The sequence below is a fragment of the Camelus ferus genome, chromosome 20 (assembly GCF_009834535.1).
Source record: "Camelus ferus isolate YT-003-E chromosome 20, BCGSAC_Cfer_1.0, whole genome shotgun sequence".
Lineage (NCBI taxonomy): Eukaryota > Metazoa > Chordata > Mammalia > Artiodactyla > Camelidae > Camelus > Camelus ferus.
In genome coordinates, this window is record NC_045715.1 from 26,001,045 (window position 1) to 26,026,631 (window position 25,587).

The window sequence follows — 25,587 nt, forward strand, 5'->3', positions numbered from 1 at the left end:
TACCTGGTATCTTCCCATCACTTCCTTCTGGCATCCACTCTATTTTCTGTCTTTTTTAGTTGTGCCCAGCTTTCTGGACACTGCGAATTCTTATGAATCCTTCAGCTACCCCTGCTGCTGAAAAAGCAGGAACTAGGCTTTTCTGGCTAGCAGTTGTGGATCTTTAACACTGCAGAACCTAGGCTCAGTGTCTGGTGGAATTAGTAGTCTATGGGTGGGAAGAGCACATCTGTAGAGGACATCAGAGCTCAAGCTTAACCCTGGCCTTGTGGCAGTAGTTCCACACACCAGTAACTAACAGTGCTCGGCGTGTTATTATCACAGGCAATCCCCACTTGGATTTGATTCACGGAAGTCTTGGAAAGCCATCCTATTCCTTGTTTTCCCTTTACTCCGAGGAGCAACCAGCACAATTCCTTTGCTGGACCTCTGTGGCTTGAAACTTGGCAAATTTCCTAGTTTATCACTAATACATGGAAACAATAATTGAAGTCACTGTAATTATAAGAGTTTTGTTAATAAAAATGCAAACATCTCATTAACTTATGAAATTTAATAGGAACTGCCTTTGAGGAAAAAAATGTTCATTGTCAAAGGAATCTTTCTCCTATAATTTACTTTGTTAAGCCATACTATTTTCTGAATCTTTTTAAAAATGTAATGTTTTTCCATTCCTACTTTTTAGATATAATGCTCCATTTAAAAAAAATATCCAGAATTGGGTGTATAAATTGTCCACTTCCTCAGATATAATTGAAGAATGGCTAATAGTCCAGAACCTTTGGGTTTATCTTGAAGCTGTCTTTGTAGGTGGAGATATTGCCAAACAGCTCCCTCAGGTAACTATGGTGTTTGTAACTGTGGATAGAATAGTTTAGTGTGTGTTGTCTGTATGTCTCTGTAAAACACTCCACGAAGACATAAAGTCATGTCTTGATTATTTGCACTAGGGGTTTACAAACTATGGCCCACTCACCTGTTTTTGTAAATAAAATTTTATTGGAATACAGCCATATCCATTCGTTTATGTTCTGTCTATGGCTGCTTTACCAGTACAACGGCAGAGTTGAATAGTTGTAGCAGAGACCCTACAAAGCCTGTAATATTTACTATCTGGCCCTTTATAAAAAATTTTTTTTGAAAAGTGCTGACCTTTGATTTACATTAGAAGAAAGAAGAAACACATATTTTCAAATCTCCAGGTTGTCTGAGTATATGAGGTACATTCAACTGGGGGACTATTAAATTATAGTAGTCATTTCTGCTCAGAGTTAAACTTATATTTCTCTGAGAGTAGAATTTAAAATAATCTGTATTCTATAAGCACAAATTAACTATTAGTAAGTCAACTAATAGTAGATTAGAAACATGGGGCAAGGAAACTTAGCCTTTGAAGCCTGTGACAAATTTTTTTAAAACAGCTTTTTTGGGACCTTTTACATTAATGCCATGAACTAATAGCTCTATTCTATGAAGATAACTTACCTGTTATAAAATTAGGCCTGCACTGTTGAATTTCCTTACCTAGGGGATCTCTATGGATTAAAAATCAAGGATAAAAGCATTTTGAAAATGGCTGATTTCCCTTTGTAACACTTTTTTAGAACATAAATCTTTCCTTTTTTAATTAGAAAGTTGTATTTTTTTTAAAGTGCTCTTTAAAGTTTTAATAGAGGCAAGATTATGCCAATTTCAAAAGGTGTTTTTGCAATGGAGTGCAAAACTTAATATCATCCATAGTAAACAAAAAATTTTCATTTGCAAAAATGTAAATGAAGCTTTGTTTTGTATTTTTACTGTTCTCTTTTTGCTTTTGCTTTTTCCTGGGATACTGTTAAGCTTTCATTATTCCAAAGATCCTGAGATCAAATTATTTTCATTCTTCTTCAGTATGCTCATCAAGCCAAAACACCTGGGGTGCTGAAAGACTAGATTTGCGATTGAAGTTGAGAGCTCTGAAAGTTAATCATGTGGCACTTTGAAAAATGTATTAAATGTAAGGAAACAAATGAGCAATAAACCCTATTGTGCTAAAGCAGTATTTCAATAAGAAGTTTTATGACTTTGGGTTTTTGTTGTTCAGAGTTAATTCACATGAAAAAAAAATGCCCCTTTAAATCATGTAGCCTGAGACTAATAGGCTGGTTTGAAGAACTGCAGGACATTCCAAAACAAAGACTTTGCTTTTATTCAATTATCCAAATGCCAACTTTTACTGACTACAGATTTGTTTTTAGGAAGCAAAACGTTTTCAGAATATTGACAAGTCATGGATAAAGATAATGCAGCGAGCTCACGAGAATCCCAATGTGATTAGTTGCTGTGTTGGAGATGAAACCATGGGGCAACTTTTACCTCACTTACACGAACAGTTGGAATTATGTCAGAAGTCACTTACAGGGTAAGAGTTTAATTTTTAAATTACCTATCATTTTATATGGGATGGTGTTTTATCCCAAACAAATCAACAATTGACTGCCTCTTTGGTTTGGTAGTGATGGTTGAAGTGGTGATAGGAATTTAACATTTCAAGTAAATTTAATTTTTCTAAAAAAAAAAAAGTACACCTTCCAATTGAGGGTGGGTGAGTTTAAGGCATTGTATTAGTTTTGTAGGGCTGCTGTAACAAATTACCACAAACAAGGTGGCTTTAAACAATAGAAATTTACTTTCTCACAGTTCTGGAGGCCAGAGTTCTGAAATCAAGGTGTCCATACCTTCTGAGAATCCTTCCTTGCGTCTTCCAGCTTCTGTTGGTTCTCAGACTTCCTTGGCTTATGGCTACATAAACTCCAGTATCTATCTCTGTCTTCACACGTCCTTCTCTTCTTCCTGTGTGTTTCTTATGAGGACACTTGTTATTGGATTTAGGGTTTATCTGGGTAATCCAAGATTATCTCTTCTCTTTTTAAGATCCTTAACTTCAGTACATCTGCAAAGACCCTTCTCCCAAATAAGGCCACATTCACAGATTCCAGGGAATAAGATGTGGACATACCTTTTGGGGGGCTACCATTCAATACACTACAGGCATAGAGTAGATATGTGCACTCAGAGAAGAATTAGCCAGACAGAGTCACAGGTAATTGTCTTAAAAGGTAGTTCATTCTCCATTTCTATTTGAAATAGGGTAACAATATATTCTGGTTTGTCCAAGTTTATGCCTCTGTCCTGGCTTAATGGTTGGTTGTTTCCTTCCTCACTTCAGTCTCAAAATATCCTGGTTTGGAGATAAATTATGTGTTCACCCTAGGTTTAAGCCGTGAGGTTCACAGTACTCCCAGAAGGTTCACAGGAGGGCTCTTGATGAGAAAGAAGACAACAGACAGTGGGGCAGACTTGCTCTGAATCACTTTCTTATTTCCACCTGTTTTCCTAAGTGCCATCCCTGGTGGAACAGGACTTTGGTTATAAACATTTCAGATGCAAATGGGAAATAACTATAGATGTTTGCTACTGTCTTATTGAAGATGTTAGTGATTGTATCTTGGCTTTTAAAAAAAACCCAAAATTAATAATTCAGAAAAAAAATATTTTGGTAACATGACTTTAATATTTTAAGGTATTTAGAGAAGAAGCGATTACTATTTCCAAGATTCTTCTTTGTATCTGATCCAGTTCTCTTGGAAATTCTTGGACAAGCCAGTGATTCCCATACCATACAGGTATATAGTCCAAATATCTGTTACCTCAATCCTTTTTTGCCACAGCCTATTGTAATAAAAAATAAAAATGAAGTTAACATATTGCAAGTGCAGTCAGGAAAGAAGAGTATTAATTATGGTGGTTTTAAAATGTCTATCATTTTCTTTATATTCGGAACCCATCAACCTGAGGCAAGAGTCACCGATCATACAACTCACCAGCTGGGTGACCTTGGCTAGCCTCTTGATTTTCCTGGGCCTCAGTTTCCTTGCCTGTAAAATCAGGATCTTAATTTTTCCCGCTGCATAGGATTGTTATAAGGATGATGCAAGATAATGCACTGGAAAGTGCGTGACACACAGTATGTGCTCACTAAATGTAATTCATTACTATGAGTATTTCAGTCTAAATATTCTTAGATCAAATAGGGATTGTGGTTTGGATTTGTCCTTTTTTTTTTTTCTGTCCAGAATGCTTCTCAAATGCTTTTAGCTATTTCCAAGGGCAGTATACTTCTAGGAGGGAGAGAAAAGCTACAAAGAACCAGGTGTGGGAGGCACGGAAACACCCCACCAGGGCCATTTCTGGTTTGGGAATCTGGGAAACAGCTAATAATATCTTTCTGTTGGTTTCCAGAGGGACGGGGGAAGAGAAAAGACAGATGGAAGTAAAAACGGTGTAAGGCAGACAGAGAGCCAAGAGGGAAGGCAGGACTGAGCTGTCTCTGGGCAGGAAGGCAGTCTCCATAGTAAAAGAGGGGCCTTTGTAGGTCTTCAAGGAAATACTCTATTTGAAAAGTGGGCCTCCAAATCACTCCAGGGTCAAAGCAGAGTCTTTTTTTTTTTTTTTTTGAGGCAATGAATTCTTAATCTTTTACAAATTTAAAATAAGTAAGGCTTTTAAAAACACCTCAATGGCTTTTCCATTTAACCTCATGTACGATGTGCTTGCTCTGTCTTGTGCTTTCTTATAGCCACATCTCCCCGCAGTATCAGACAACATAAATGAGGTGACATTTCATGCAAAAGACTACGATCGTATCATGGCCGTCATATCAAGAGAAGGAGAAAAAATCATTGTAATTTAACTTGGTTAAAATTCTGTTATTAGGATTTTTAAAAAAAAAATTCAGTTGAGAATGCAGTACTCATGAAAAAGAGGAGGGGGTGGAGTTGGGTTCTAGTTCTGTAGTCATGGCTTTGTTACAGACTAATTTGGATAACTCATCTAACTTCTCTGAGACTCATTTTATCATCTATACAGTGAAAGTTCTAGACCAGATGACCTTTATACTGCCTTCCACCTATAGTATTAGTTGATTTTGCTCATGTTTTTGAATAATGTTTTGTAAAATTGTTTGCGTTGAGGCCCCATGATGCCAAATTACTATCAATTTCTAATACATTTGTAATGTATTTTTTAGTTGGATAACCCTGTTATGGCCAAAGGTCCTGTGGAGATTTGGCTTCTGGAACTGTTGAAAATGCAGATGTCCTCATTACATAATATAATTAGATCTGCGTTCTATCAAATCAGTGATTCGGGATTTCAACTCTTGCCTTTCCTCAGTCACTTTCCAGCACAGGTGAGAATGCACAACTTTTAAATAATGAAAATAAGGGGGAAGGCTACTCAGGAGGCAGTTGGCCTCATGATGTGGTGGCTGTTGTAGCTTTGTTGAGGTTAGGGAGGCCAGCCTGTCCCATCTCCCAGAAGAGGATTTGCCGTTGTTCTCCCAGCATTGAGGATGCACACTGAGACTGAAACCACTAACAGGAAATTTCATCTTCAATATAAAATACGTGCATCTATGTATAAAAAAAACTATATCCACACGTAGGTAGATATAAATAGATACAGATTTGGACATATATAAAAGGAATGAGCGTGTCTTTTCATGAAATGAAACCCATCCTGCCTGTTTATTTTCCCTTCAAGTAATTAAAAATTGGCTTAATCTGTTAAAGGAGGCCTTCTCACACAACTAACTTTTAAAAGAGAGAAGACCTTGGAGAGGCCTGGAGCACGTGTTCTCTTGAACAGCTCTCCTGTCTTGTGGCCCTTTGAAGTGCGCTGTCACGTGCCAGGTATTATTAACACTGACATAGACTATGAAGAGCCAACAGTTTCATTACATTTTCAAGATAAATGAAAAGTAATGATTTGTCAGAGATAGTGTGGGACAGAAGGCAAGAGATATCCAAGGAAAATATAGGCAGTTTTCGCTTCCCCAACTTCTCTTCCCAACCCGAACTCCAAATCCAGAACTACTGCACACACAGCAGAGACAGCTGAAATGATACGAAATTATTTTATTCAAATGACGCAAGTACAGATATCAAGTCAACCTTCACTGGAGATAATATTTTAATATTGTTTTTAGATTGTATAATGTCCTTGGCAAACTTTAATATTCTTATTATCGTTATTACCTTTGTGATGAAGCTTTATAAAATACTTTATTTGATAAGCTGAGAAAAATAGCTCCTTAGGCTAAATCAACACATTTTTGCTCTCCCAGGAAAGGATGATCATCCTGTTTATATAACATTAAAGGTGGAAGACTTGAAAAGCAAATTCAAAGCAGCAGTGATACAGTAGCAAAGTTCACAGACTTTCAGAACTTTCTTTAATGTATACACACACACACACACACACACACACACACAGAGATTTTCAGATAAAAATCTTAACATTGTAGTGGGAAAATTTCAGTTTTCTGGGAGAATTTCTTTAAAGAGAAATTAATATATATTTATCCTCTATATGTTATTCATTCAGTATATACTCATTCAATATATATGTATCTCTTTAAATTGTTTTAAAAAGCAGTTTTCTCAAATAAATTTGCCCACTACAGTGTTCAATTTTTATCTAAACTTGCTTAAAATTTCACTTCTGCTTTCTTCTCAAACACATTTTTAAGATCATGATTGCAATGGATCCTTGTTGCAAACATTTGGAAAAATTTGAAAAATATAAAAGTGAAAATTAAATTTCCCATATTTCTACCACCTGGAAATGATAGCTGTTAATATTTTAGTGTATTCTCTTTCATTATTTTTAATGTGTTTATTATAGGCATCCAATAATATTGATGAGAATGAGCATTGTTTTTTTTTTTAATTGTAATGAAACGTCCTCCAGTTTTCACCATGAAGTCTCCTGCCTTCTTAACGCTGCATGTAACTCATAATGTAAACTTTTCCTGGTGACTCGGGATAGTCATTTTAGAGATCAGTTTTTAGAATGTACCGCCATGCAATGATTTTTCAGGGTCTGCAAGTTTGCTTGGTCTTTGAATCAGACAGCCTTCCACTGCCGTTTCTGCATCACTTCTCTCTGCTTTGTGGTGTCTTCTGCTGCTGCCAGGGTCAGAATCTGCTTGCTATTTTTGGGGAGCTTCCTGACAGCCGCTATTTCCTCCACATCCTGTTGCTCCTCTCAGCCAGGTGCTTCATTTGCCTTCACCTGCAGACCCCAGGATGGGTCACTGCTCTAGCAGGGAAAATACTGAAGTTCCAGAGGAAGCAGGGATAAGGAAAGGGTTTTATTCCTGCTTTTCCCATATCACACGCCATGCCTGGCAATATCCACATGCTACTCACACGCTTTCAGTCCTCTGCCAAATGTGGAGTTCATTTTTGGTCCAAATGATATTGGATCTGTTGCTTGACTCTGGGGATGAACAAAAGTTCCCAAAGGCACAAGTGTTACAGCAAGGGGGTGAGGGTAGGGCATGTTCTGGCCACTTTCATTCCCTTTCCTAGGGCAGAAATTGTAGGTAATGGTGACATCCACTCACAATTTCCTTATGTTCATCAGGAGACAGAGGACAAGCTTCTCCCCTTCTCATGTTCTGTCTGTCTCTCTCCTAAAGATAAATATATAGACAGAGAAGTAGAAATAGATAAAAGGTATGAATATTAGAGACAGCTTGAGATCAAGAAAAGAGATAGGTGGCACATCCTTTTTAGAGACCTTTGGAAAATTTTGCTGAAGAAAAATACACAATAGTCTATTAATTCCACTTGCTTTTCCTGAGAAAGAAAAATCACCATATGGAGGTATCTGGTGGTCTCGTGCCCTCTATAGAAAAATTTCCCAGGCATCTTCCATAATACACATATAGTTCCATAAATTATAGCCATTGTTTTCATTATTATTTACCTATATTGAAATAATTAAAATATCAATAGAAATTTTTTTTTCCCTGTTGGGAGTGGAAAAATAAATGTGTCTCTTTTTTTAGTTTAAAACGAGTAAGACTCTCTTCACCTTTATGTGAATAAGTGACTACTAAATTTTGTTGCAGACGTGCTTTAAATATTTGGCAAATTAATTTGTCTCTTGGATTTGTAGGTTGGCCTTTTGGGAATTCAGATGCTGTGGACACATGATTCAGAAGAGGCTTTACATAACGCAAAAGATGACAGGAAAATCATGCATGTGACCAATCAGAAATTTTTGGATATTCTAAATACTCTAATTAGTCAGACAACACATGACCTAAGCAAGTTTGATAGAGTGAAATTTGAAACTCTAATTACCATCCATGTGCATCAGAGAGATATTTTTGATGACTTGGTAAAGTATCTTTTTTTCCTTGATTTAAAGTAATTTACTGTATTAATTAAAAACTTAGTGCTCCTTATAGTGAACAGTTAAAGTTAAGTATTATATGTATTTCCTAACTTAATGTGAACCTTCTGTCTGCTTGGTCCTTTTTCACGATGTCTTTGCCTATACAATGCCTACAAATATCTCTATTTGGTAAACAACCATATATGTAAATTAAGTTTGGCATTCTGAGAGTCTGGAGCCAACAGATGTGACGTGAACTAATTGTTCCATTAAACCAGTAACCGGAGATGTGATAGAATTTAGGTGGGCTTGGTTATGATGTTTGTTCACAACCTGGCCCCTACACATAGAGGGCAAGGAGGGCCCAGAGAAGGAGGTGGCAATTTTTATAGGCAAGGACATTTACTTATGAGGCTTGTCCAGGGCAGCCACAAGAGGAATGGATCTTTGCATGTTTCTGCTGGAATCTTGAACATTTATATAGAGGCCTTCACTGAGTTCAGTCACGTATGCCATCCAGATGGTCTCAATAAAGACGTTGCTCTCTTAAGGCTGCATCCTTGAAAACAGCTCCCACTGTGGGAACAGTGGGCAGAACATACATTCTAAGGACAGGGAAGAGGGTGAGGAGCCTCTGACTGCCCAGGTGCATCCAGCTCGCGGGTCAACCTGCAGTTGTGTTTTGTCAATGACCTCTTCCAACAGATGAGTCGGTTGGGAAAGGGGAAGTCCAGATTGAATAGAACCAAGTTTCAGAGGACTCTCATGTCTCATGTCTCATGGCTGTTGATGGTGTCCAGTGAGGCATCATGGTCTTGACTTAGGCAAGGTTCTGTAGGGTGGAGTAAGAGGAATGGTATTTGAATTTCCTTTGGAAATAGAACCCTAACCAGTGATCTTGAGCACGATCAAGTTCTCCCAAAGTAGTGGTTTTCTATTACGAGATAGGGGCCCCAGGCAGTTTTGATATTCTACCATTTGACTAGCTTCATCTTTAACTACCACTGCTTTATTCTACTTGTTTTGATCCATCTTAAAAGTATCTTTTTCCTTCATTAGAGACACATAATTCACACAACTTGGGGACCTTTTGAAGAGGCTGTTGGTCACAGACAGTTTGTTTCAAACTTGTATCAAAAGTTCTAAACAGATAAGTTATAGTTATTGAAAACTGAAAGACATGTAGTCCATCTGTTCCCCTGGAATCTAGATCCTTGCTTCTTGAAGTATTGTATCATGACCAGTTGCATTGGCATCACCTAGGAACTTGACAGAAAAGCAGAATCTCCAGCCTCCACCCCTCCACCCTCTCCAGACCTGCTGAATCAGACTCTGCATTTCAGTAAGATTCCCAGGTGATCCATATACATATTAAAGTATGAGAAACACTGCTCTAGGATTAATCTCTGCATCAAGCTGACTATCAGAGAACCATGTACTTAGACCATACTGCTTTGGCCTTCTACAGTTCTGCTTTCACTGAATTTCAGTTACTGTTATAGTTTGACTTTTGTTGAAATCCACCTGCAAGAAACACTCATATGGAATCCATTACTGTATCTGCTTTGAGTACTATTGAGCACATCTATATTTACCTCTCACTGACTCTTAAAGCTGAAGTTTCATGAAAGAAATTTCTTTTTAAAATTAAAGTGCCACTGCAAAGCTCTAATTCCTATACAGAATGGATTTTTTTTAAAAGAAAATTTACACACAATTGAAACTATGAAACTGTTTTCTTTTTGTCATAGTCACTATTGAACTCATGGCCAGTTTGCATTCAGGTAAAATGAGATCTATAGCCAGCATATGTGCATTTTATTTTTCCATGGATAATGCGTAGAACAGCCTGACATACAGTAACAACTCAATAAATATTAACTATTCATCTTCTCTTTTTCCTCCTCCGCCTCCTCCTTACCATCTTATCAGATTGTTGAAAGTAGCTAGCTGACTGCGTCTCCATGGCTGTGGGTTCTGTGTTAGAGAGCAGAGTCCCTGGGGTTGGCACTGGACTGTATTACCTGCAAGTAGCTCTTTTAAGGTGATGCATACAAACTGCGCTTTAGGAGGGAAGCCAGAATTCTTAACTGGAGGAGGGCACAAGATCATAAACAGCAGAACAACAACAATAAAAAGCATGATTGTAAATAGCATGGAGACTTGATTAGCTAGAGTTCTGAGCCTTGTACAGTTGCCAGAGTCCATTTTGTAGTGTCAGCTGAATGACCTGGAAGTGGGCTACGGGGCTAAGAGCAGTGGGACAACTTGTCACTTCCTATGCTGATTCCCCTGAGTGAGCAGGACTGGAGTTTCTCCAGGCTTGCTGATGGAGGGTCATGAAGCACCCCAGGATGTGGCTGGGGTGTGAGATGTTATTCCTCAACATGCTTACCTGCTTTCTATCTCTTGTATCCATGGCTGAGGGAGCCCAGGACCTCTTGCCCATACATATAGCTCATGACTGGGCAGATTGGTTTGGCCACAGTGCTGGTGTAAGAAAGCATGTGTGCATATATGAGTATGCACCCCCCCTGCTTAATCCCTTGGTGGCTTCCTGTTACCATGAGAACAGTGCCTAACCCCATTCCCAGCCCTGTGAAACCTCAGCTCTCGCTCTTTCTCCAGAGTCCTGGATGCCTCAGCTGCACTGAATTCCTTTCAGTTTCTTGAGCGTTGTCAACCAGATCTGGGTCTTCACCTAGAACATTTTCCCTGCCCACACCTCCATCACCCTTTCTGTTTCATTTCCCTGGCTAATTCCTACTATTTATCCAGGTTTTAGTTTTAGATGTTTCTTTCTCTGAGTGTCCCCCTCAGACCCCCTAGAATAGATGAGGTTCTCTTGCTGCATATTTTCATTACCCTGATTTTCTTCTCATACTTTATTGGAATTACTTGTTTCTTCTGTTTGTCTTTTGTCCTTTTCTGTCGGCTCCAGAAGACAGGAACCATGTCTGTCACTGTTCACCTAAGCACAGTGCCAGGTCCAAGGAAGGACTCACTAAATATATGTTAAATGAATGAGGATCAGTGTATGAATGAGCGAATAAAAACTGCCCATATGCTTGTGTTTTATGCCATTGCAATTCAGTATGTAATCTCTTGTATTTCGTGTTTTTAAGGTAAAAATGCACATCAAGTCAGTTACTGATTTTGAATGGCTAAAACAGAGTAGATTTTACTTTAAGGAAGATTTGGATCAAACAGTGGTGTCTATTACAGATGTTGATTTTATTTACCAAAATGAATTTCTGGGCTGTACCGATCGTCTTGTTATCACTCCGTTAACAGACAGGTAGGGGACTCTAATTTTGTTACTCCAATTATGTAATTAATGTGCTTAAAATTGTTTTGAAATTGCATTTGAAATATTAACAAAAGCACATTGGTCTTGTCAGGTCTCTGCTGGCTCATCAAAGTCTAACAATGAAATAGCCATCGTTGTTACTTAAGTGCACATGTACGTTAAATTTTTATGAAGCAGAAAAGGATAAAATAATAAAAACATGCTTGAATGTTGACTCTGAGTAGTTTAATGATGACATTTAGATTGCAAGATGGACAAATGTCTCTAGAACCACAGGAAGGAGTCATTAGAATTGCAAAGAAGGAAGGGACCTTGCAGATGGTCTACTGTAGTCTCCTGGTTTTTCAAATGTGGGAATTGTTACCTAAAGTGAGGTTTCTTGGCCAGGTCTGAATAATCAGTCACTGGCAGATGCCCTCACCGTTCTTTCCAGTGCGAGACACTAGACAAGAACTGGGTCTTTTCCATCTTTGTGTGTCCCACAACACCCAGTTCAAGATGCTGTGCTTAGAAGACAAATGTTTGTAAGAATTGACTTAAACTGGGTCATAGAACAATTAATTCTGCTGTTACTTTAAATAGGGCTGCCTCCAGATAAAATTATGACAGTCAGAGTATGTCTTCAGCCTCCTCTTGATTCATCCAACCTCCCTTTTATATGCCCAGACCCACCGCCGCCTAAATTTGTCAGTATTTTCTCTGCCATGGATATTTACATGCAAAGCTTCATGTCTCATGAAGCTTCATTAAAGTTTGCTTAGATCTGAAACAAGTATAACTGAAGCTGGGTCATAGATACAAGGAGATTCATTATATTATGTTTTACACTCATCTGAATGAGTGAAACATTTCATAGTGAAACGATTTATTTGCTATGGTGTGCTAGAGTTGCGTGTGCCAACTTGCAAGAGACAACTAACCACATGCATCTCCTCCTAGTTTTGTGATATTGCATTGGTAGCTTGTCATCAGCCATGGTAGAAGTATTTATACCACAGAAATCAGCAGACATGAAAATCAGCTTTTTTTTTCCTCCCCTTGGGAAGCCAGTTGTTAAACATCTGCTAGCATAGCAGTGCTTATTTGGTTCTCTGACTTAGGGTTTATCCTGATCACAATGGAAGGAAGGCCTGCAAGTTTTAAGTCAGGGTTGAGGGGTTTAGATGTCTGTCTCACTCTGCTACTTCTCGTGAATGTCTGCTACTCCGGCCTCGTTTGGTTGCTTGTCTCTTTAATGTGGGCTGCTCAAATTCTATAGCAAACAGGCTTATGCCAGTCCCATCGGACTTTTGCTTGTGCTTTACTGTAGCATGTGTTATCCAGTGTTGACCGTGCTTTGTCTGATTCACATTTGCAGATGCTATATCACTTTGGCACAGGCTTTGGGAATGAACATGGGAGGGGCTCCCGCAGGACCTGCGGGCACTGGCAAAACAGAAACTACGAAAGACATGGGAAGGTGTTTGGGAAAATACGTGGTCGTGTTCAACTGCTCAGATCAAATGGATTTCAGAGGGCTGGGAAGGATTTTTAAAGGCAAGTGTCAAACACTGTTAAGTTATTCTTGGTGAATTTATTTTTATTGCAATTAAATGCCATTTTCTTATGGAAATCCAAAGTGATAGTATCCCACAGAACCAAAATTAGTGTAGGTTGGTGCATGTGATATTGCCATTTTTCTGGGTCAAAAATGGCTGGATATCATCGATTTAATATTGTTCAATACTATTGCTGGCATTACAGTCCGTGAGTTGAATGTGTATTGGATTATGACAATGGAATCAATTTATCACTGCCTTAAACAATGGTGGAGGGGAAAAGATGAAGAGAGCAAACCAATGACACATGTGGTTTCCCTCCCTGTGTTAAATCCCACTAAAATGAAGCCTTTTAAAAAGCATAGCAACACTGGAAGACAAGAACTGGGGCCACCAGCAGACGGGAAGTGTTGAGGAAATCCTAACAGATAGGTAGAAGGGGTTTTCAAATGGACAAAGGAAGAAAGATCAGACAGCACTTCAGTCTTAGAACTCAGCCCTTGGTGGTCTTCTCTCGGTTGATCTTGTGCAGACCTAAGCTTTAAATACTATCTAAATGATCAAATTTATGTCTTTAGCTCGGACTTCTCCTTGAAACTCTGGACTCACTGATACCTACTGCTTGGCATCGCCACTTAGATACCTAACAGGTCCAGATTCACTGTCTCCAAAACCAAACTCCTGATCCTCCCTCCCCGTATCTGCTCCTTCCTCAGCCTTCCCCGACATGCTGATGAGCCACTCTGTTCTTCCAGATGCTGCTACACAGACATCCCTGACTTGTCCTTTACGCCCCTGTCTCCTACTCACATCCAGACTCAGCAGACACCACTGGCTCTACCTTCAGAATGCACTCAGCACCAGCCACCTCACCCCACTCCGCTGTCATCCTGGTTCCGTGCAGTCCTCATCTCTCAACTGAGCTACTCCAGCAAGCTTCGTAACTGGTCTCCCTGTGCTTACCCTCAGGCTCCGCGTTCTAGTCTCAATACAGCGCCACTAGGGTCCTCCTAATTGTGAGTCAGATCATGGACATTCTTCCGCAGTTTTTGACTGCATGGAGTGTTGGTGCCCCTAGCCTCTGTGTTGTTCAAGGGTCAGTTGTGTGTATACACACACACACACACATACACATATATATATATATGAGATACATTATATATATGTAACTTTACAGTCTTTTGTGATATTTCTCCATTTAAGAAGGAGAAAAAAATAATGAGCTGCAGACTAGGAGAAGATATTTTAACATGTAACATGCACAGCTGACAAAAAGATTAATATCCAGGATTAAGAAAGATTTTCTTCAGGTCATTAAGAAACACAAAACAGTGGTGGGATACCATTCTCACTCCTGCCAACTGAGAGCAGAAAGGATTTTTAAACTAGTATATTGATGCAATGGAATACTGTACAATAGAGCATTTTAAAATAATGAATTAGGCCTCTATTATCAGCATGGATAAAACTGAGAAAAATATTATTGAGCAAATAAATCAGATTTCTGGAGGATATGTGCAATATTTTGTAGATATATAGAAAAATAAATAGATACACACATAACAAATTTTGAACCAGCAGAGTATACTGTGTCCATGAATACATGCATAAGGGCAGTAGTTTAAAAGCGTTCAAAGGAACCATTGAAACCAAATTCAAGACAGAGGTTACCTCTGGAGAAGGAGGGAGTGTGGATCCAAGAGGGACATGCATGGACTGCAACTGTGGTTCTAGTGTCTTATTCTGTAGAATGAAATCAGAAGCAAAATTGTTAACATTTCGTAGGTGGTACATGAGTATTCCTTATATTATTCTCTTTATAAAATTGCCTGTTAAAAAAAAAGTTTAAAGCCAAAAAATCATTTTCTAATCCACGAGAAAAGTTCTTCTGTGGATCACTCCTGGCTTGAAGGTTGGAGATGGTTGAGAGAAGCAGACTAGAGCACAAGGTAAATCAGAGAATGCAAAAACTATAGCAGAAAGCAGAGAGAAAAAAAAGTGGCTTTCTCCAGTACTTTTCCTCATGTAAAAGCTGTAACTTGTAAAAGCTCCTAAGTGGGAGTCCTGGCGAGATCAATGCCAAGTAGGGGCTTGTGCCAGACCCCACCTGGGGCAAGTGCTAGACCCAGAGGGTAGGCTCCTCTGCTCCTCCCATCCCTTCCCCTAAATCACCAGAGGCAGCCATGCACCCTGCAAACAGAATTTGCATTTGGAATGAGGCAGTACACACATATGCAGAGATACCAAGTCTCACAAGATATTTGAAGGAATTAAGGAGGCACCCCAAAGAGCAAAGAACCTACTGACCACTTAACTGATTAACAGAGGAAACAAAACACAAAAGCAAATAAAATTAACAGCTTCAGAGAGATTCAAGAAGTCATCACATACAACCAATTAAAGAAAAAATAGGCTGCTGTGGAAGGAATAGCAACTGGAATCACGAGAGATTGAACATGTGAATTGGAAAAAACAAAACAAAACAAAAAAACCTCTCTTGAGTTGGAATATCTAGCCAAGAGAATACATTGCAAAAAGAAATGGAAAGTTTGACAGAAAAACTTAAGGGTCATAGGGATAAATATATAAGTTCCAGTATCCATATAATGGAAATTCCCAAAGGAGAGACAAGAAGTGGGGCTAGATAGCAGGGAAGCAATATTAAAAGAAAGAAGAGCATCTCAGTGCAGCTGAAGGTAATGAAGGTTTTCGTCCTCGGGGATTAGACAGAAGCAATGTTCCCAATATCCAGGTCTTTGTGCTGGGTTTCATAAGGAATAAATAAAAATCCCTTTGACCGTCCTCTATCTCACCCAGCTTCCTGGCATTTCTCTCATTGCAACAAGAAAGGAACAGAGTGATCTGACCCAGATGGGGCATCCCTTATTTTGTCAAATTCCCCAAACATTGTAACTCCTTCACCCTCATCCCCCCTGGAGGTGATGCATCCAGACTGAATCAAATTTTATCATCCCTTCCGCATCCCTGGGTGTAATGATGTGTCTGTACTTTCATTTTGGCAATGTACTATTTTCGTTGTTTTGGTGATGATGTACAAATAATTAAACCTCTCCATATCACTGGAATTAAATGTCTTTATAAACAGCCAGATGTGAAACTTTATATAAATTGTATTTCAGTATATGATTGTTTGAGACCCCTTTTGAGAAGTGATTGCTATCAAGAAGGTATATTACAAAGTAAATTAACTGCTTTCCATACCAGGTCTTGCACAATCAGGTTCTTGGGGCTGTTTCGATGAGTTTAACAGAATTGAGTTGCCCGTTTTATCAGTGGCCGCCCAACAAATTTACATCGTTTTGACGGCAAGAAAAGAGAGGAAAAAACAGTTCATTTTTTCTGATGGCGATTGTGTTGATTTAAATCCAGAATTTGGAATCTTCTTAACAATGGTGAGAACATAGGTTTTAAATGCAACTTATTTGTTTGATTGTTATAGACTTAAATAAAAGAAAGCATGTATTATGGGTAAATGACTGAGGGTTCAGGAGCTATTCCCTCCTGTATCATTTTTTTGAGTAGTAAAAATAGTCCAGATAAAATAGAAAATAGTGAGATGTTAATGATAAACATAGCTACTATTTACTGAGCAACTAATTTTGTGTAAGGTGGTGGGCTAAACGTTTTATGTGTAGTATCAGACAGGGTAGCTGCAGTAACAATCCCCAAACTTCAGAGGCTTACAACCTCACAGGTTTATTTCTCTCTCAGGGCACACGTCCACTGGGGGTGGGTGGTGTCGGGGTGCTGAGGGCGGGGTCTCCTTTATGTGTCTTTACTCTGGTACTGTCTCAGTGGCCACCGGTCGCTGTAGCAGTGGAAAAAGAGAACATGAAGAATTGTGCTCTGGTTCTTACGGTTTCTGTCCAAAAGTGACAAGTCACAAGCATCGGTTAAAGCAACTTTTGTGGCCACACCTGACTTCAAAGGGTCAGGGAAGTATGATCCTGTGCTGCGTTTTGTATGGTGTATATTTTATAACTGAGGCACCAGAGGCTCAGGGAAATGGAAAAACTTGGCTCAGGTCACACAGCCAGTTAGAGAAAGATGTTGTCGACTGAAAATCACACAACATGAGAGTTAGTGGGTGAAGTTTTACTTGGGGCAAAATGAGGACTATAGCCCTGGAGATAGCATCTCAGATAGCTCTGGGGAACTTTACCGAAGAGGCAGGGGAAACTCAGTATTATATATGGCTTTAGTGAAAAGGGGGTACATTCAGTCAAGCACTCATTTAGACAGAGGCTGCTGCTAGTCATGAGGAGCAGATTTGTCACTGTTAATGATTTCAGTGCTTTTCTAGATATGAGGAGATGCAAGAATTTGGGCTCATAAAATCTTCTCATGAAAATATCTAACTGTCTGAAGGCCTCTTCTGCCAGTTTTCCCAGAGCACAGAGTAGAAATGGAAATGGCAGTATGTAGAGGCAGTGATGTGACAAGGTGACATTAATAAATATGGATGGCCCAATACATATTTTTGAGAAAAGAAGGACATTTTATGAATCCAATGTTTTTTTACAATACCATCTTAGAATCTCAATTAGGGATTTGAAATGTATTTGTATTCATGAAATGAAAATTATATCAACAATTAAATATTAAATGATTTTAACTTTTAGAACCCTGGATATGCTGGGCGCCAGGAACTACCAGAAAACTTAAAAATTCAGTTTAGAACTGTTGCTATGATGGTTCCTGATAGACAGGTATGCATCAGGATTTAAACGCATAATACAGTTTTTGTTCTTTACCTGCTTTTCACCAAAGTTGTTGAAAAATCTCACTGTATTAATTTTCAGATCATTATGCGAGTTAAACTTGCGAGCTGTGGTTTTCTTGAAAATGTTATCTTGGCTCAGAAGTTTTACGTTCTTTACAAACTCTGTGAAGAGCAGCTAACTAAACAGGTAACTGTGTATCTGTTTTCCCCCAGCTGTAGGACTTGCTTTTTAACTTTGCAGTTTTACCTTAATAAGTGCTAATTAGGGAGTTTTAAAAAAAAAACATTAACTCTTTTCTAAAATATATTCAAAATTAATTTGACCTCTTGATTCTGTATTTTTAAAACTTTCTTATTTTGAAATAATGATAGATTCACAGGAAGCTGCAAAGAAGTGTGTAAAAGGCCCTGTGCGCTCTCCACTCTGCTGCTCGCAGTGTTGACGTCCTGTAACTGTAGTGCAATAACAAAACCTGAGCATCGACATTGGTACAACAAACGGAGATTACTCAGACCTCACCAGTTTTTCACATACTCTATGCAGTTATGTCACATGTATAGATTCATGTAACCACCACCACAGTCAGCATACAGAACCGTTTATCAGCACCAGGTTCCCTCCTGCCACCCCTTTGTAGCCACACCCACCTCTCCCGAATCCCTAGCCCCGTGCCGAGCTGATCTTTTCTACATCTCTATCATTTTGTGACTTCAACAGTGTTATATAATGGAATCCCATAGTATGTAACCTGTTGGTTATGCATTTTAAACGGCTGCCTCTCAGACTAGCAGGCCATATTATTCTCAAAAGCTATTTGAAGTGTAAACAATGTATCATACAGCTTGACCTTTCCAATGGAATGATCATTTTTCAGTCAAAGGAAAAGCAGGAGAATTGAGCTAATAAAACTCTGCAGCTCAGCCACTCCAAAATGACAGTATATAAGTATCAGAATATCTGTCTGTCTGTACATAGTGAGTCAACACTTAGAAGTTTTTCAGTTGAATAATCCTTTCTCTTTCTTTTCTCATCTGTAGGTTCATTATGACTTTGGGCTGAGAAATATTCTGTCTGTATTACGGACACTTGGATCTCAAAAAAGAGCCAGACCAGAAGATAGTGAATTAAGCACGGTCATGAGAGGACTAAGAGATATGAACCTTTCTAAATTGGTATCTTTCTTCTCTGAATTAATTTCTCTTTCAGGATTTGATCTGGCTGACAAGTGGGAGTTGGCTCGTGTAAAGCTATTAACATTAATAATTGTAGGGACAGTGGGTATGTGGAGTGACCACTGTGCTTCTGGAAGAAGGCAAAACCCCCCACAACCTCCATGACCTTGTAGGACCGACAGGGCTGGAAATGCATCCTTTTTCGTCAGTTGTGTGCCACAAAACAGGCTTCATCAGTGGGCTCCAGCCCCCAAACTTCAGTCCAACCTTCTACCATTATTCATAATGTAACACACATTCTAAACATAAAAATCTGGATTCATAGGGAACCACAATCACTTTCTGCTTTCTCTGTATGTGACAGCTTAAGCTATAAGCTATGTCTCTCCCAAAACATCAGTCCCATTTCTGTTTTCCAAATGTGCACTAAAAGTTTGCTGTGGTGATGATGATAATTATTTCAGTGCTGTCATCTGTGTCACAGTTACAGCCGGGAGAGTTTGAACCGGCTGATGGGCAGGCTCATGTGGTTTCTGTGCAGGGGCTTCTGTGTGCTCCGTGCTGTGTCTGTGCCCTGGGAGTACAAGGCTGAGGAAGAAATGGACCTCAGGTAGCTCACATTCTTGCTACAAAATTAGCAACTAACCACTGTGTAGTTCATTATTTTTATAAAATCTTTCCAGGGTTTTTGTGTGGTTGGAGTCTCACAGCAGCCCTGGGGGATGTGGATGTGCTTCGCACCATCTTCCTTGTGAAGGGCCCACGTTGGTAGGACTCACCCACAATCACAGTCAGTTGAGAGCTGGAACAAAAATCCACAGGACTTTCTGATGCTAAAAACTCTGCTCTGTCCAGTACACCTCACTGCCTCCTTAGTAATGATATTCTTGAAACTTCTAGACAAGAGTTTCAGAAAGCATCAGGGGACCCCCACAACCCCAGGGAATAAGGAAAAATTCAGAGAGTCAGCAGCTGGGAATGGGGTGATCTAGGTGTTCAAGATCTGGTAAATGAGGATTAGAGTCCACTTACTCAAACCTACTGCTTAAAAAAAAGGCAGAATATGGCTCTGATGGAGTTTTCCAGACAATGTAGAGTGAGCCAGTCGTGCATGCTTACGGATATTTTCCTAATTTGCGTGAAATAATAATACTCTACTCTCATAGGGTTGGGACTATTACTTGCATGTCTTTAAGGTTAATTCATGTACCTGTCTGTGGGAAGAAGAAGTAATGAGATCAGACCTGGGAGCAGTAGATTGGAGGACGCTGAATGCCGGGGAACTTTGGGTGCAGTGCTGCAGGTGATGTGGATTCAGTGGTGGTGGTCAGGAGACAGAGCCGGAGCGCTGGAGTCTGGTTAGCAGAGTAACAGATGGTTGTTTGGGCATGAAATGATAAGTGCTGTGAGCTTCCTCTGTGAGCTTTGTTGTTGACTGAATGAGTAAATTTATTCTCTGTCACCTCAGGTTGATGAAGATGAGCCCCTGTTCCTCAGCTTAATCAATGACCTGTTTCCCGGATTACAGCTGGATAGTAATACTTACGTGGAACTGCAGGCTGCAGTAGCCAACCAGGTTCAACTGGAAGGTTTGATTAACCATCCGCCCTGGAATCTCAAACTTGTGCAGGTACAACATTTTAAATCTGTTATCATATGGTGATAAATGTGTGTTGTCAAAGACTGCCATTTGAAGAGAAGAGCTCGGGAGATTAGTCTTACTTGCTGTCAACGTGGAGACTGAATTAAAACACATCACTGCAAGAAAAGTCCTCGGCTGGGGGGTGGTTTAGGATGGATTTACCCTGCCTCACCCTAATCAAGCCTTCATTTACTGAGGTTACTTACACCTGATGAGATTAGGCAGTAACCAGAATCTCAAGAACAGTTGGGAGGGGATAGGTTATAAAAACGCAGGGAGCTGACATGACCCAGCTGGCTTCTTGTGTGAGTCTGGAAGCATCGCCCAAAGCTGGGGGCCTTCATGGGGCATGGGGCCCGAGGAATCTGGGAGTGCTACTTTGTGTGTGGGTGTGTTCACACCTGCACTAAATCCTTTGTCTGTGTCTCTTGGTGTCTTTCTGTCCATCACACTTCATCCTTGTTAACAACCTGCCGACCATTTTATCAAGCAGAGTCAAGAAGCTGTAGCAGAGACGCTGACTTAAATCCCTATGAGCTTGATGTGCTGGGTTTTTTTTCCAGGGCTTTTGGAAAATGAAGGAGCTGAAATTGTGGAGAGTGTTAAAAACAGGATTTGAAAAATGACGATTCTTACTTTATCTTACTGTTCTTGCCCGATTATAAGCAGTGCAAGACTATGAGACATACAGATCTAAATCTTACAAGGAAATGTATGGGGAAATTTTGAAGTATTTTTCATCACACATGTATTGGAAACCATGAAACTTTTTTTTTAATTTCTGGGAAAACATAATTTTAGACACATGCATTCAGTGTACTGAGTGCTGAAATCCTAGTCTTCTCAGTGAGTGGGGGACCAGAATGTTGTATTCTTATTTAATGTCAGTAACCTTACTCTTGAATAGAATGTTATGGCCACTGCCTCTGTTGCATTTAAACAATGGATTACAGAGGTGGTACATTTCTATCTGAAATGTTAGGAGAATAACTCAAATTCCTCTGATCAGCTGGGAGACTTTCGACTTACCTTTATTAAGAAAACAATAGACAGGATGTTGTAACAGATACTCCATGTTCTTAGAATGTCTCCTTGAACGTCTTTTACCACATCTCTGTGCCCATTCTCCAGCTCCTCTGTGATTCCAGTCCTGCCTTCACCACTCCCTGCAGGAAGATTGGTCCCACTTTTTTGGCAGGCACAAAGCTCAGGCAGTGCCTGGGAGTTTATTTCTCCCGCACTCCAAGAGCGACCCCTCCTCAGTTAAGGACTCGTGAGTGATGGAGCAGGAAAGTCAAGGTCTCTTGCTTCCAGGTGGAAAAACACAGAGGTGTAACTTTCGTTCCAGAGTGCCCCGCAGGGCCACTCTGAAGTTGGCCTTCTGCAGGATTTTGTCCTCAGTCACACTTTGGTTGACCTCTCCCCATTCCTGTCCCACTTTCTCTACTCCCTTACCAGTTTTTCCCAGGCACACTCGCTTGCACAGGAATCCTCATCTCAAGCTGTGTTACTGCGGGGAACAAAAAGGGGGATGTGCCACTTGGGTCTTGGTCTGTGACCGTTTGTTGCTGCTTGCCACCACCAGGAGGCGATATCATCACAGTGGCTGCAGAGAGAGCTTGTGTGTGGAAAAACTGTTCCTTACGAATCAGCAAACAAATCACAAGGAATAGTAGTTTGAGAAGCAAAAGATAGATCCTCAATTAATTAATTATCCAAAAATGTAATTAAAGTTCCACATTGTCATTACTTTATCACTTATATCATTTTGTAACGTAGTGCTGATTTGCTATCCACTTCTAGTAAAGTGAAAAAACATTTTTGGGGGAGGGGCATGTTCTCATCTTTTAAATAGTGAACTAGTGACTTTAATGAAAATCCTTTTTAAAGCTTTTTGGGTAAACTGACTATAACTCAATTTTAAAAAGTTAAAAAAAATAAAAAATAAATCTTTTTCAATTTCCGCACACTATTTCTATGAATGTCAGCAAGAGACTCATGAGTTACATTTTTCGATTGACTGTTTCATGGTGTAGTTGTACGAGACATCTCTGGTACGTCATGGGCTGATGACTCTTGGGCCCAGTGGTTCTGGGAAGACGACCGTCATAACAATCCTGATGAAGGCATTGACAGAGTGCGGGAGGCCTCATCGAGAAATGCGCATGAATCCAAAAGCTATCACTGCACCTCAGATGTTTGGCAGACTGGACACAGCTACCAACGACTGGACAGATGGGATTTTTTCCACTCTGTGGAGAAAAACGTTAAAAGCTAAAAAAGGTACACATGAAGACTTCCCTGCGATCATTCCTTTCCCCAACCAGTTTATTAATAAACACAATATTTGTTTAATTCTCTGTCTTGATTATCTGCAAGCGAAAAGTGATTTTGTATTTTGATTATTGGCAGGCGAAAACATTTTCCTCATTTTAGATGGCCCTGTTGATGCCATTTGGATCGAGAACTTAAATTCCGTGTTGGACGACAATAAAACTCTAACGTTAGCTAATGGAGATCGCATCCCCATGGCCCCTAACTGCAAGCTTTTGTTTGAGGTCCACAATATTGAGAACGCCTCTCCGGCCACGGTGTCTAGGATGGGCATGGTCTACATCAGCAGCTCTGCTCTCAGCTGGAGGCCCATATTGCAGGTGAGCTCGAGAGGCCCACAGAAGCAAGTCCTGCATTTCTCCATGCTCCATGCTCTTCGTAAAGAGAGATTCTGTTTCTTTGCTGCAGGCATGGTTGAAGAAGCGTACTGCACAGGAAGCTTCTGTATTCCTGACTCTGTACGATAAAATATTTGAGGATATATACACATATATGAAACTGAACCTCAATCCAAAAATGCAACTCCTGGAGTGCAACTATATTGTGCAAGTAAGAGTCTTTTGGTTCATTCACTACTTACTTAGACTTGAGATGTTCCCCACCGCCTGCTTCCCCCAGTGGCAGTTTAGAGGCACCTGAGATGGAAAGTTCACGCAGCCCATAGAAATCTTTCTGTAATGTGGTGGTGAAGGCTCCTTTGTTTCCCATTAAAGATTTCATTAGTGCTCTCACTGCCACCTTTACATGAGTTTCACCTCCCAGGGCGGTGTTGTTAGGGGAAGAGGAATGAACTGTCTTTCCCACTGTCAAGCTTAGTAACCTTCCCAGAAAGTGTGTCCAACAATGAGAGTAGACAAAACAAATAAATAAAACTGGCAGTTCTGTAGAAAACCACAACAAGGAGCTGGTGGCAAGCGGGAAAACTTGGGTGGCAATCTTGGCTTTGCAGACTTAGTATATATCAGGTAGGGAAACCTTGAAACAATTCTCCTAGTGGTTTGTAGCATTATTCTCCCCACCCTGACTCCGCCACTACTCGGTTTTCCTTATTAGTCTTTGGAAGAAACAGAACTAATCATAGATTTTCGAAGGCTCTCCTGATTCTAGGCTATGGTGGTCACTCATTATCCATTCTAGTGCTTTGATTCTGTCTTGGTGTGAGGGACATCAGTCAGGGAGGGTGGGTGTGTTACAAATAATACATGAGGCCCAAATAAAAGTGAACATCTTATCTTGAAATAATTTTGCTTTGAAAGACGGAGAGTGTCTTACTGTTGATACATTTCTTTCTGATGCCATGTGGGGTCAGCACACTTTTTCTTAAAGGGCAGATAGTAAATATTTTAGGCTTTGCACAGCTCTCTGTCACAGCCCCTGAGCTCTGCTGTGGTATTGCAGAAGTGGCCAGACACAACGAATGTGACTATGTTTCAGTAAAACTTTTTTTTTGCTGAGCCTTGCAGCATGTTAAAAATAAATAAAATCTTTGATCTAGAAAATTTGGAGTAACCAAATTTTAGAACCAGAAACTATTTTAGGAAACATCTAGTCTAGGTCTTTTGCTTTTCAAATCAGGAAACTGAGACTCGAAGAGGTTAGTGGCATGAGTTGGGGATAGAAACCTCCAGACTCCCATCTTGGGGTCCTTCCTGTTAGACCATGCAGCCGGCCTACAGCAGGATGGCCTCTCTTCTAAATGCTGTTGGCTGTAGGACACTGATCAAGCAGTATCTGGAGATGGATTTATTTTCTTCTCTCTTTCTTTCCTTCTTTTAAATTTATCATTTTAAAATGTTTATTTAAGAAAATCTAAATATTTATTTTATGGTACTTTAAATATTTTCAGTCTCTCAATCTTCTGGAAGGGTTAATTCCCTCCAAAGAAGAAGGTGGCATTTCATGTGTCGAACATCTTCATAAGTTATTTGTGTTCGGTCTAATGTGGAGTTTAGGAGCCCTTCTGGAATTGGAAAGCAGAGACAAGCTTGAAGCCTTTTTACGAAATCACGAAAGCAAGTTAAACTTACCAGAAATACCTAAGGGCACGAATCAAACCATGTATGAGTTTTATGTTACCGATTATGGTAAGCACAGTGACTTATACCTGAAATGAAATGACATTTTTTTATGAGAAAAATATAAACTTCCATAAACTCTTCTCTGGGGAAATATTAAACCAATCATGAATAATGTAATCGCTAATACCATTTTTAAAGGGCATATATGCAAAGAATAGTAGGGTTTTGCATATTGGCTGTGCTGGAAACTGTAAAAGAGACTCTTGACTTCTCCTTTTGCAGAGGTGTAAGTAAGTAAGGGAGCAGTACCTCTTACATCATCTGTTCTCTGATATTTGAAGAGGAAGGGTAGCAGTGTAGAGAACACAGATTCTTCATGATGCAGAGCATGGTGATATCAGCACATGACAGACTTGTCTGACAACTTCTCTGTTGGAAATGTCGGAAAAAGTAGAGAGTGAACCAAGCAGATGGGGTCCCACTTACACACAGCAGACCTGGCAAAGTCCAGAGCTGTCACCTCAGCCCCCCGGCTTCCCATGTGCGGCAGGGCCCAGCTCACCTCTCCCTAAAAGAAATGCCCTAGAGCTTGGTGCCTT

The 25,587-nt window shown here is 39.8% G+C and overlaps 1 protein-coding gene across 1 annotated transcript in view; it reads left to right on the top strand.

The window, feature by feature from the left end:
- DNAH8 (dynein axonemal heavy chain 8) overlaps positions 1 to 25,587 on the top strand; it is a 219,412-nt gene that overhangs the window by 86,095 nt on the left and 107,730 nt on the right. The window contains 17 exon segments of the mRNA XM_032462995.1: positions 686 to 839; positions 2,238 to 2,401; positions 3,563 to 3,665; positions 4,619 to 4,723; positions 5,069 to 5,230; positions 8,008 to 8,232; positions 11,355 to 11,527; positions 12,897 to 13,075; positions 16,303 to 16,490; positions 17,721 to 17,807; positions 17,901 to 18,008; positions 18,860 to 18,994; positions 20,463 to 20,624; positions 22,673 to 22,919; positions 23,049 to 23,290; positions 23,379 to 23,519; positions 24,817 to 25,054. Of these exon segments, the coding sequence (XP_032318886.1) occupies positions 686 to 839; positions 2,238 to 2,401; positions 3,563 to 3,665; positions 4,619 to 4,723; positions 5,069 to 5,230; positions 8,008 to 8,232; positions 11,355 to 11,527; positions 12,897 to 13,075; positions 16,303 to 16,490; positions 17,721 to 17,807; positions 17,901 to 18,008; positions 18,860 to 18,994; positions 20,463 to 20,624; positions 22,673 to 22,919; positions 23,049 to 23,290; positions 23,379 to 23,519; positions 24,817 to 25,054 (2,813 nt within the window).